Genomic DNA, 13352 nt, shown 5'->3' with positions numbered 1-13352 from the left:
TGATTTCATACCTTTCCTGGTGAGCCTTGTCATTTGTGGAATTTTTGTTCCATGTTGCAGCCTTTTCTTTTCTGCCTAGAGAAGTTCCTTTAGTATTTGTTGTAAGGCTGGTTTAGCGTTGCTGAATCCTCTCAACTTTTGCTTATCTGTGAAGGTTTTGATTTCTCCTTCAAATCTGAATGAGAGCCTTGCTGGGTAGAGTAATCTTGGTTGGAGGTTATCACGTAAAGTATATCATGCCACTCCCTTCTGGCCTGCAGAGTTTCTGTTGAAAAATCTGCCGATAACCTTATTGGGGTTCCCTTGTATGTTACTTGTTTCTTTTCTCTAGCTGCTTTCAAGATTTTCTCTTTGTCTCTTTGTCTTTAATTTTCTCTTTGTCTTCAGTTTGATTAATATGTGTCTTGGTGTAGTCCTCCTTGGGTTTATTTTATATGGTACTCATTGTGCTTCCTGGGTTTGAGTGAGTGGTTCCTTTCCCATGTTAGGGAAGTTTTCGGCTATGATCTCTTGGAATATTTTTTCTGTCCCCTTCTCTCTCTCTTCTCCTTCTGGCACCCCTATGATACGGATGTTGGTGTATTTAACATTGTCCCAGAGTTCTCTGAGACTCTCTTCATTTGTTTTCAATCTTTTTTCTCTTTTCTGTTCCACATCCATAATTTCCACTAATCTGTCCTCCACCTCGCTTATTCATTCTTCTGCCTCCTGTATTCTGCTGTTAGCTGCTTCTAGTGCGTTTTTTATTTCAGTTATTGTCTTTTGCATCTCTTCTTGTTTAAGTTTTATATCTTGTATCTCTTTGCTCAGTGTTTCCTGTAAGTTATCCATCTTTGCCTCCAGTTTATTTCCAATGTCTTGCATCATCTTCAGCGTCAACAGTCTCAAGTCTTTTTCCTGGAGGCTGAGAATCTCCTCATCACTTAGCTGATTTTCTGGGGTTTTTCCTTTCTCCCTCATCTGAGTTATAGTTCTCTGTCTTTTCATTTTTATAGGTTTTTGGTGTGGTGACCTTTTTACAGATACTAGAGTTGTAGCCTCTCTTACTTCTGGCATCTGCCCCCCCTTGTGTCTGAAGTCAGTGTGGGGGCTTGCTGTAGGCTTCCTGATGGGGGGGGGGGCTTATGCCTGCCCACTGGTAGGTGGAACTGATTCTAATCCTTCTGGTGGGTGGAGCTTAGTCTCTGGATGGGATTAGAGGCAGCTGTGTGCCTGAGGGGTCTTTAGGTAGCCTGTTTACTGAGGGCCGGGGCGTGATCCCACCTGGAGTGTTGTTTGCCTGGGCTTCTCAGTGCTGACTGACAGGTGGGGCCAGATTTTCCCAAAATGGCCACTTCCAGAGATAGGCATGGCTGCTGAATATTCCCGAGAGCTTTGCTTTCAATGTCCTTCCATCACAACAAGTCACATTCACCCCTGTTTTCCCAGGATGTCCTCCAAGAACTGCAGTCAGGTTTGACCCAGATTCCTAAGGAGACCTTGCTCTGCTCTGGGACCCAGTGCACGTGAAAGCCTGTGTGTGCCTTTTAAGAATGGGGTCTCCGTTTCCCCCAGTCCTGTGGAGCTCCTGTGCACAAGCCCCACTGGCCTTCAATGCCAGATGCTCCAGGGGCTCTTTCTCCCAGTGCCAGATCCCCGCATGTGAGGGTTTGACGTGGGGCTCAGAACTCTCACTTCTGTAGGTGAGTCTCTGTGAGCCAGTTAGTTTTCAGTCTGTGGAGCTTCCCACCCCGGAGGTATGGGGTTGTTTATATGGTGAAATCGCCCCTTCCTACCTCTTGATGTGTCCTCCTCTTTTTCTTCTGGAATAGGGTATCTTTTTTAAGGTTTCCGGTCAATTCGGGTGGAGATTGCTCAGCATTTAGTTGCAAATTTTGTTGTTTTTAGGAGAGAAGCTGAGCTCCAGTCCTTCTGTTCCACCATCTTAATCCTCTCCCCAACTATCTCTCCAAGACTTACAGTATTATTATAAAGATTAAATGAAATAGCTGTCTAAACAGTCTCGGCACATAGCAGATTCCCTACCTGCTTATGACTTTTTTTCAGTGTTATAGCTCTTTCACATTCTATTGTTATTATGTTACCTTTCTTATCTATTACTTTTATTCAAAGCAGGCAGACCTTTTACTCTGCAACTGCATGCTTTTTTTCCTCTTTTAAAAAAAATTCCATTATTTCCTTTTATTTTTAAAATAAATTCGCCTCATTTAGATAGCATTTCATAGATTTGATAGCTGGAATTGGTCTTCCCCAACTAGTGTATTTGAGAGCTGGAATTGTCTTCCCCAACGAGTGTGTAACAAAGATTTACCCTCTTTCAATTATCATAGAGTACATGAGGCTGAATGTAAAACCTTTGCTGCTGTTGTTGCTGTAGAATAAAAGGAGTAGAAGGCAGAGACTCTTAGGTTATTTTTTATTATTATACTTAAATTTCATTTGAATATAGCCTAATAAGAGCTACAGACTACTGTAATTCACTTAGCAAGACAGATCATCATCCTCTTTTTGTAAATAACTGATAAAACTCATTTAACTCTAGAAAGTGATAAATAATGAAAAATAAACTTCATGCAATATTTAAGTTACCTACCCACATACATGCATGTGTTTAAAAAAGCAGTTTGGGGCAAGTGAAACTTAAATTTTACTTTGTAATTAAAAATTCTTTTCAGAATGTTAATTTCACTACTATCCAAAGGAAATACTTCAATGAAACAAAAGGACTAGAGTACATTGAACAGTTATGCACAGCAGAATTCAGCACTGTCCTAATGGAGGTTCAGTCCAAGTAAGTTATAATTTAAAGAAAGTAGTACATCTCAAGCGTGTGTTTCAGGAGGGCAAGGTCTTTTCTCTGTTTTATTCTTTGCTCTTCCCTTCCACCTGGGAAAATGTCTGGCTCATAAAACACAGTCAGTAATTATTGAAATAGTAATACAAATAAAATTTATACACAAGGCATATCTTGCTAACTTAATTTATATAGAATGTCTCCAAATTAATGATAATCTGTTGTGCTAGTGGTTGCTGCTCACTTTGGAGTAAAAAGCTAGAGTGAGTAGCTAGAGTAAACTAGAAATGTGAGAGCACAGAAATAGAACACAGTTAAAGCTGTGTTTCCGTTGCCTCATACCTTTACTCCTAAAAGATTCAGAATGAGATAGGGAATATTTTTAGAACGGATATTTCTTAGAACTTGCTGAACAGATACTTTTCTTTGAGCTAAGTTGGGCCATTTGTTCACTCAGTTCATCATGATGAATACTCTCACAGAGATCAAAACTTACTTTCCTGTACATTGGGACCTCCTGACTGTACTTTTAAAGCTCTCAGACTTTTTTTTTTTTTTTTTTTTTTTTTTGTCTTTTCTAGGCCCACACCCATGGCATATGAAGGTTCCCAGGCTAGGGGTCCAGTCGGAGCTGTAGCTGCCAGCCTATGCCAGAGACACAGCAACGCAGGATCCAAGCCACGTCTGCGACCTATACCACAGCTCATGGCAACACCGGATCCCCCAACCACTGAGCAAGGCCAGGAATCAAACCCACAACCTCATGGTTCCTGGTTCGGGTTCATTAACTACTGAGCCACGACGGGAACTCCAGACTTTTCTGATATTATTTGAATGTGTACCTAGAATGGTACATCAGGAAGTTCCCATTATGGGGATCAAACCTGACCTTAGCAACAGTCTGAGCCGCTGCACAGGCAACACTGGATCCCTAACCTGTAGCAGGAACTTTCTCTCTCTATCTTTTTATATATTTATATATTTTATAAATAAATAAATAAACACATTTTCTCATATTCTTTTCCATTATGGTTTATCACAGGATACTGAATATATCCTAGTGCTATACAGTAGGATCTTGTTTATCCATCCTATGTATAATAGTTTGCATCTGCTTATCCCACAATTCATCCCCCTCATCCTCCTTCTCCTTGGCAACTACAGTTCTGTTCTCTATGTATGTGAGTCTATTTCTGTTTCATAGATAAGTTCATTTGTATCATATTTTAGATTCCACACATAAGTGGTGTCATATAGTATTTTTGTTTCAGACTTGCATAACTTAGTATGATAATCTCTAGATCCATTCTGTTGTATAGCAATATTTTTTTTATTCTAAAGATTTATAGGGATGTATATTTGGTCACCTTACAGGTATTACTGCCTTGCAGCTGTTGCAGCTTTATTAAAATATATTGAGTTTATTCAAAATTCACTTTATGCACCAAAATCGCTGAAGATTTGTTTCCAGGGTAGTGAACAGACAGCCATGATAGATTCATCATCTGCCCAAAACCTTGAATTACTAATTAATAATCAAGACTCTAGGTAAGATCATCCAATTTTTTTCTTAGGAAATTTCTTAGTATATTTTTTATGTAATATTTTTTAAGCACAGAAAAAGATTCTCAACATCACTAGTCATTAGTAAAATGCAAATCAAAATTACAGCTACCATTTCATACCTATTAGGATGGTTATTATTACATAAATGAAAAATTAATGTTGGTGCTGATGTGGAGAAATTGGGATCCTAATCCATTTATGGTGGGAATGTAAAATAGTGCAGTCACTTTGGGGAATAATATAGTGATCCTCAAAAAGTTAAATATAGAATTACCATGTGATCCAGAAATTCTACTTCTGTGAATATACTGAAAAAAATTGAGAGTGAGGACTCAAACAGAGACTTGCATGCAAGTATTCATAGTATTATTCACAGTAGCCAAAATGTGGAAACAAAGCAAATGTCCATCAAAGAGTGATGAGAAACAAAATAAGGAGTATATGTACAATGGAATATCATTCAGCCTTTAAAAAAGGATGAAATTCTGATACATACCATAAGATGTATGAACCTTGAAAACACTGTACTAAGGGAAATATGCCAGACACAGAAGGAAAAGTAGTTAATGATTTCATTTATCTGAAATGCCCAGAATAGGGGAATTAATAGAGACAAAAAGTAGACAGGTTACCAGGGACTGAGGGAAATGGAGAATGGGGGAGTTATTGTTTAATGGATTCAGAGTTTCTGTTTGGGATGATAAGAAAGCTCTGGAAATGAACGATGGTAATGGTTACATAATATTGCAAGTGTACCTAATGACACAGTGTGCATAAAATGGTTAAAATGGTAAAATTTGTCGTAGGAATAAAAAAGTTACTGTGTCTGAAATACTACAAAGTTAAAATAACAAGTTTTAAAAAAGCATTAATAATAGAAAATTCAAGGAACTATATAATCATTTGAGAAGGTAAATATAGTTGAATCAACTTGGTCTTTGTGTATGACTAGGTTGCCGATTTTATTGGATTATTATTAGCTTTAGTTAGAGGAATATTGATCATAAGCATGAATAAGAGGCAGTGCACACACGTGTGAGTGCAAACACACACACACATGAACAACAGTGTTTATAGATTCCCTAGTGGGATACTTAAATTAGAATCAAAATGTTATTTGAAGGTAGTATAATCACCCTGCAGTGGTTTATTTTTTGTCTTTTTGCCTTTTCTAGGACCACTCCCACAGCATATGGAGATTCCCAGGCTAGGGGTCTAGTCGGAGCTGTAGCTGCTGGCCTACACCAGAGCCACAGCAATGCAGGATCCAAGCCACGTCTGTGACCCACAGCACAGCTCAAGGCAATGCCGGATTCTTAACCCACTGAGCAAGGCCAGGTATTGAACCCTCAACCTCATAGTTCTTAGTCGGATACGTTAACCACTGAGCCACGACGGGAACTCCCTAACATGGGTTTAATTTGGTGCAAAGAACTAGTGAGTGATGGTTTTTCTCTTGAAGAATTACTGTCTAGAGGAGGAGACGTATAGTATCATTAATGTGTACTAAGTGTATCTGGCTCTCCCTAGCTGAGGGATCTGCAATTAGTTAAATCCACAGATATGGAACCTGTGGATATGGTAAGCTCACTGTACTAGACCATTTTATTTATTAATTTTTTTCTTGCTTTTTTGGGCCACACCCATGACATACGGAAGTTCCCAGGCTAAGAGTCGAATTGAAGCTGTTGCCACTGGCCTACACTACAGCCACAGCATGTGGGATCTGAGCCGCATCTGCAACCTGCACCACAGCTCATGGCAACGCCAGATCCTTTAACCCACTGAATGAGGCCAGGGATCACACCCGAAGCCTTGTGGACCCTAGTTAGGTTGTTAATGCTGAGCCACGAGGGGAACTCCCTAGACCATTTTATGTAAGGGATTTAAGTATCCGCAGATTTTGGTATTTGGTGGAGGTCTTGGAATCAGTCCCCTACAGATCATGAGGGAGAATGTATAGTGATATGAAGGTTTGCATAAAAAATGATGGGATCAGGAGTTCTTGTTGTGGCTCAGTGGTTAACGAATCCAACTAGGAACCATGAGGTTGTGGGTTCGATACCTGGCCTTGCTCAGTGGGCTGAGGATCTGGTGTTGCTGTCAGCTGCGGTATAGGTTGCAGACGTGTCTGGGTCCTGAGTTGCTCTGGCTATGGCGCAGGCTGGTGGCTACAGCTCCAATTAGATCCCTAGCCTGGGAACCTCCATATGCCATGATTGTGGCCCTAGAAAAGACAAAAAAAAAAAAAAAGATGGGATCATAGCAGAGAAAGTTAATTCGGCTTTAGTTAAGGAGTAAAAGAAGGAATTAGAAAAGGCTTTCTAGAGGAATAATACCTGACATGAGTTTTTATTTGTTTGTTTGAATTTTTGCCATTTCTTGGGCCGCTGCTGCCACATATGGAGGTTCCCAGGCTAGGGGTCGAATCAGAGCTGTAGCTGCTGGCCTACACCAGAGCCACAGCAACACAGGATCCGAGCCGCGTCTGCAATCTACACCACAGATCACGGCAATGCTGGATCCTCAACCCACTGAGAGAGGCCAGGGATCGAACCTGCAACCTCCTGGTTCCTAGTCGGATTCATTAACTGCTGAGCCACGATGGGAACTCCTGACATGAGTTTTGACACATAAATAGAAGTTATCTAGATTAAGAGGTAGAAAAGGTGACGAGACAGTGAATAACAAAGTCTTGAAAGCATGATTTTCCTTTTTTTTTTTTTTGGCCACGCCTGTGGCATGTGGGTGTTCCTGGGCCAGGGGTTGAACCTGTGCCACAGCAGCAACCCAGGCCACTGCAGTGACAACACTGGATTCTTATCCCACTGCACCACAAGAGAACTCTTGGCATGATTTTCAATATAGCAATATGGTATAAGCAAGGAAACTATAAGCTATTTAGTTTGGTGAAGTGCAAGGTGGGAGTAAATAAGCTTAGAGTAAAATCTCAACTTCTCAGTAATTACATATAACTTCAGAAATTAGTGAAAAGGATGAACTTAAAATGATTATAAATTTTAGGGAGTTCCCGTCGTGGCGCAGTGGTTAACGAATCCGACTAGGAACCATGAGGTTGCGGGTTCGGTCCCTGCCCTTGCTCAGCGGGTTAACGATCCGGCGTTGCCGTGAGCTGTGGTGTAGGTTGCAGACGCGGCTCGGATCCCACGTTGCTGTGGCTCTGGCGTAGGCCGGTGGCTACAGCTCCGATTCAACCCCTAGCCTGGGAACCTCCATATGCCGTGGGAGCGGCCCAAGAAATAGCAACAACAACAACAACAGCAGAAAGACAAAAAAAGACAAAAAAAAAAAAAAAAAAAAAAAAGATTATAAATTTTAGTATTAAGAGTATTGACTAGAATAAAGACTACTTTAGACAATTTTAAACTCAGTGTTTAGTTCCAATTTTAGAGCCATAGCGTTTAAATATCTGTCACTTTGTGCATTCTTATCTTTCCATTATGTGAAATTCCCAGACATTATTTACTGTTACAAACTTAATTTTGCTTATTATTTTATTTATTTATTTATTTTGTCTTTTTGCCATTTCTTGGGCCGCTCCCGCAGGACATGGAGATTCCCAGGCTAGGGGTCGAATTAGAGCTGTAGCCGCTGGCCTATGCCACAGCAACATGGGATCCGAGCTGCGTCTGTGACCTATACCACAGCTCATGGCAACGTCGGATTGTTAACCCACTGAGCAAGGCCAGGGATCGAACCCGCAACCTCATGGTTCCTAGTCGGATTCGTTAACCACTGAGCCACGACAGGAACTCCTGCTTGTTATTTATTTTAATCTTCAAGAACAGTTTAGATCTATCTAGGTTCTGCTGGTACTACTTTTTAGTAAAGATAAGAATAGAATTGTATACTCTACTTTTAGTCATCAGTCAGTATAGTGACCTCAACACCTTGCAGTTCCTCTTAATAATGATGGTCTAAAATTATAACCTTTTAAAGGAGTTTATAATTAATTGTAGTTATTCCTTTTCAGCTTAGTGAATAAGCAATATCTTTTCTATTGCTAGGGAAAAAGGATAAGATAATATCTGGAAAAAGTACTCTGTCATTGACTTTCTAAGTTAAAATAACATAGGGTAACCACTATTGGTAATTATTACAAATGATTTTATGCTCAGTTTTACTTTGTCACATTTCATAATTATTGTTTACCATTGTCATTGTCAAACATTGCTTGAGTTCTTCCTATATATTAAATAAAAGGATACTTAACCTCCAGTAGTCCATAGTATAGTTGAAAGGAGAAATTTTTTTCACAGACTTGAACCAAAGAATATTAGGTTAAAAGATGGGCATTCTACGTACTGAACTGTCTGAATAGCTCTAAGTGTTTAGGATTTGTCACCGGTTCAGCATTCCGTTTCACTTGTTGATTTCTATTGCAAAGAGCAGTTTCAGATATGCTCCTTTCTTCCTTTGTTGCTGCAGAAGTAAAATTTTCAATGTTATGCCTGAGGAGTATCTATAATAAACCCTCCCCATATTCCCAACCAGGTCTTGATTTGTGTAGTTCCCTAAAAACCTGTTTAAATTGATATACCAAAATTTTGGCAGTCTGATAAATTAAGAGTAATTCCTCTCTTAATCCAGATTCAATATGTTAGTAAATTCTCTGACTCAACCTTTGGAGTATATGCATATTCTGGATCACCTCTGACCACGTCCAAGTCGACAACCCTAACCCTTACCTACATCATTTTAGCCTGCACTACTATATAGTATAATAGCCCATAATTTCTGGAATGCTGGATCATATGATAGTTCTATATTTAGTTTTCTGAGGTACCTCCATACTGTTTTCCATAATGGTTGTACCAATTTACATTTCCACCAACAGTGTAGGAGGGTTCCCTTTTCTCTACACCCTCTCTAGCAGTTGCTATATGTAGACTTATTAATTTATTTTTTGTTTTTTATTATACTTGATTTACAATGTTCTGTCAATTTCTGCTGTACAATAAATGACAAATGACGTGTGTGTGTGTGTGTGTATATGCTCAGGTTTACGTTGTCACATTTCATAGTTATCATTGGGCATCCTTGTGTTGTTCCAGATTTTAGTTGGAAGGCTTTTAACCTTTGTCCATTGAGTATTATATTTGCTGTGGGTTTTAGTATGTTGAGGTATGTTCCCTCTATACCCACTTTGGTAAGAGTTTTTATCTTGAATGGATGTTGGATTTTGTCACATGCTTTTTCTGTCTCTCTTGGGACGATCATGTGGTTTTTGACTTTTCTTTTGTTAATGTGGTGTATGACGTTGATTGATTTGCATATGTTGAACCATCCTTGTGAACCTGGGATGAATATATATATATTCCTCAAAGATATTGGCCTATAGTTTTCTTTTTTGATAGTATCTTTGTCTGGTTTTGGTATTAGGGTGATGGTGGCTTCACAGAATGTCTTCAGGAGTGTTCCTTCTTCTTCAATCTTTTGGATAAGTTTAAGAAGGATAGGTATAAGTTCTTCTTTGTATGTTTGGTATCTTTCCTCAGTGTGTGCAGGCTGCTATCCCCTTGATCAGGGGTGTGCTGGTATATGGCCTGCTTGTGCTTCCAGGGAGTTGGAGGCTGCGGGCAGAGCCTTTAACCACTGCCCAGTTGCTGAGCCCTTGACAGTGGTAAGGACCTATGGGGAGGTGGTGCAGGCCGCTCCTGGTTACAGATCCTAGTGACCCCCTAGGCAGGTGTAGGCGACACCCAGCGCCTTTGGCAGTGGCAATAGCAGGGCATGCGCATTCTCAGGTGAGTGAGAGCAACAGCAGATGGTGCTTGGTTGCAGTGCCCTCCTCTTTGGCTTCCTGAGGTGACCGGAGATGCAGGTTATACCTGTTCACAGACCCCTAGTGGTTTGCCCCCACTGCCCATAGCCCACACGAGGTGCCACATAGCCTGTGCAAGAGGTGCTCTACCACCTGAGAGCCTGCATGTGTGCAGAGAAATATATGCCTATAGTGGTCCCACACTTACTCCTCTTGCCTCCCCAACAGTGGTGCCTCACTCCCTTGGCTGTGGCCCTCTACTCTGCAGCCTGTGATGTACTGCTCCCTAGCCCCTCAGGCTGTCTCCATGCAGCCAACCAACTGTATGTAAAGTGTTTAGAATAAGGCCTGGAACATACTTAGTGTTCAGTTATGTTACCTATTCTCACCATCCTTGTCATCGTTTTTCCCACCTCATCATCATCTTTGCACAGATGCCTTCTTAACTCCCTAAAGCAACCCTTCTGGTCATTCTCTGTACAGCCTTGTTTGTTTCTTTGTTTTTATTAGTTTCTGTACCTGATATTTTCTTTCTTCTTTTAATTCTCTAACTTCTTAAGTTAAAACAGAGTGATTATATTAAATACCTATTTTTATCAATGTAAAAGTTCTTCCCCTACTTTAGGATGTATTATTGATACTGTGCTTTTATTTCTGATTTTTTTTTATTTTGTATTTTTAGGGCTGCACCTGAGGCACATGGAGGTTCCCAGGCTAGGGGTCAAATGAGAGCTGTAGCTGACAGCCATAGCATCATGGGATCCGAGCTGCATCTGCTGCCTACACCACAGCTCACGGCAACACCAGATCTTTAACCCAATGAGCAAGGCCAGGGATTGAACCTGCATCCTCATGGATGCTAGTCAGATTTGTTTCTGCTGAGCCACAATGGAAACTCTGATACTTTGCTTTTATTGATGCAATTCCATGGACTAGAATATTATATATAGTCTGAGTATTGTAACTGATCTATGAAAACAGCCATTAATTAAGTGCAAGAAGATATTATCAATCTTTGTTAATCAAAGTGTGCTTTACTAACTGACAGTGTACTTGAGATTTTGTTGGGAATGCAGATTCTCAGGCCACATCCTAGACCTACTGAGTCAGAATCCTCATATAATTTATATGCATATTAAAGTTTGGGACATACTACTGTAGATTAAAGGATTAATTCAAAAGTTAAATTGTGGTTTTCTTGGAGTTTCCTTTGTATACTTAATGAAATATTCCTAATTTGTTTTTTTTTAAAGGAATAATCACACACTCTTTGGTGTTCTGAATTATACTAAGACTCCTGGAGGAAGCAGAAGACTTCGTTCTAACATATTAGAACCTCTAGTTGATATTGAAACCATTAACATGAGATTAGATTGTGTTCAAGAACTGCTTCAAGATGAGGAGCTCTTTTTTGGACTTCAGTCAGGTAAATGAATATCATCTAGTTTTACAAATACAAATTATTAAAACATACACTGTCTTCTTATAAGGATACCAGTCATATTGGGTCAAGGCTTATCCTAATGACCTTAACTTGATTGCATCTGCAAAGACCCAATTTCCAAATAATAGCACACTTAGATATAAAGGTTGAAGGTTTCTTTTTGGGGGACACAGTTCAACTCATAGCATGAGGTAAGAGAACTGCCCTTGGCACCTGCCTATTTGTTCACTGGCATGACAGTACAATTTTTCTTTCTTTCTTTTGTTTTTTTGTTAGGGCTGCATCTGTGGCATATGGAAGTTCCCAGGCTAGGTGTCAAATCAGAGCTGCAGCTGCCAGCCTACGCCACAGCCAGATCCCAGCCATGTCTTCAACCTATGGCACAGCTCACAGAAATGCTGGATTCTTAAACCAATGAGTGAGGTCAGGAATCGAATCCACGTCCTCATGTACACTAGTGGGGTTCATTTCCACTGAGCCACAGTGAGAACTCCACAGATTTTCTTCTTAAATCTGTAGGTGGAAGGACAGTTTATATGTACTGATTCTAGTCCAATTCCTGATTTTCAGTAACTTGATCTGTCTTCTGTACCTCCACTTTCCCAACCTCCACCTGTTATCCTGGTAGTCTAATATTTACAACCTAGACAGGTTTTCTTCAGTCCAATTCTAAATACCTTTTAGCTGTCATAATTCATTCAGAATTCTGGCATTATATTTACTGTGATTCTGCATTTCCAGTGTTGTTGAGTATATTCATCTTTTTCTGTATGTTCTGGTGTATTTAGTGAGACTTTGGAAAAAGTATCAAAAGGACACTTTTAACTGGTCACTCTAGTTGTTGTTCATAGCAACACCTTTTCTCTTTCTTTCGTTCATCACCAAACTTGTTGAAAAACAAATTTTCTGGGCATTCCCTTTGTGGCACAGCAGAAATGAATCTGACTAGTATCCATGAGGATGAAGGTTAAATCCCTGGCCTCGCTCAATGGGGGAGGGATCCAGCATTGCCATTGAGCTGTGGTGTAGGTCTCAGGCACGGCTTGGTTCCCGAATTGCTGTGGCTGTAGCATAGACCTACAACTGTAGCTCCAATTGAACCCCTAGCCTGGGAACTTCCTATGCCGCAGGTGCAGCCCTAAAAAGCAAATAATAGTAATAATAATAATAAAAAAATAAAAAAATAATTTCTGCACATACTATCGTCTCTTCATCCCTGCATCTCAGTCTTGTTTCTGTGCCCACTACTGCACTGAGACTGGTCTTGTCAAGGTCACCATAGCAGATAATGTTGGTTCTCTGTCCAGATTCTCTTGGGTCTCTTTTACTTTTCTGTGTGCCCTTTTCTTGCTCTGTGTGCTTTTGCTTCTAGTGGTCTACACTTGAACTCTTTTAGAGACCTGCCCTTAGGCTATTAGAGTGCTTTTCTTTCAAGCATAGAGTGCCAAAAGTGCCTTGCAGCCCTTAAATGACTGAATGGTTTGGGAGTTTGAAAGCCCAGCTGTCTCACACTGATTTTACAAAAACCGTGAATGTAACTTAAAGTCCAAAATCCTTCTACAGGATCTATTGAAGTTCCTTCCATAGGTCTTATCCTGAAATTACATTTTTCCTTAGCTTTTTTTCTTTTCTTGTCCTTCTTTTCCTCTTCATTGTTTTCTCTTGAAAGCATATTCTTAATATATATCACTTGCACATGAATCCTCATCTCAGAGTCTGCTTCTGGAGAAGCCAGCCTAAAACATTCACCCACAGTCTCACTG

General features: G+C 40.1%; 1 protein-coding gene across 3 annotated transcripts in view; it reads left to right on the top strand.

Moving 5' to 3' along the window:
• The window catches only part of MSH4 (mutS homolog 4), a 181757-nt gene that overhangs the window by 16858 nt on the left and 151547 nt on the right, over nt 1-13352 (top strand). For 2 of the 3 annotated variants that reach the window (XM_084964674.1, XM_021096463.2), the window contains exons 5-7: nt 2676-2791; nt 4169-4342; nt 11399-11571. In XM_084964674.1, the coding sequence (XP_084820800.1) occupies nt 11542-11571 (30 nt within the window). In that variant the 5' untranslated portion in view covers nt 2676-2791; nt 4169-4342; nt 11399-11541. The remainder of the gene's footprint in view (nt 1-2675; nt 2792-4168; nt 4343-11398; nt 11572-13352) is intronic. The other variant, XM_084964673.1, reaches the window with a different exon arrangement.

This window comes from Sus scrofa, chromosome 6 (assembly GCF_054392235.1).
Source record: "Sus scrofa isolate SSC_HxYL_T2T_F1_AM1 chromosome 6, Sscrofa_HxYL_maternal_Yorkshire_Landrace_v2.0, whole genome shotgun sequence".
NCBI lineage: Eukaryota > Metazoa > Chordata > Mammalia > Artiodactyla > Suidae > Sus > Sus scrofa.
The sequence above is the reverse complement of the archived record's forward strand: the minus strand, read 5'-3'. Positions and strand labels throughout refer to the sequence as shown.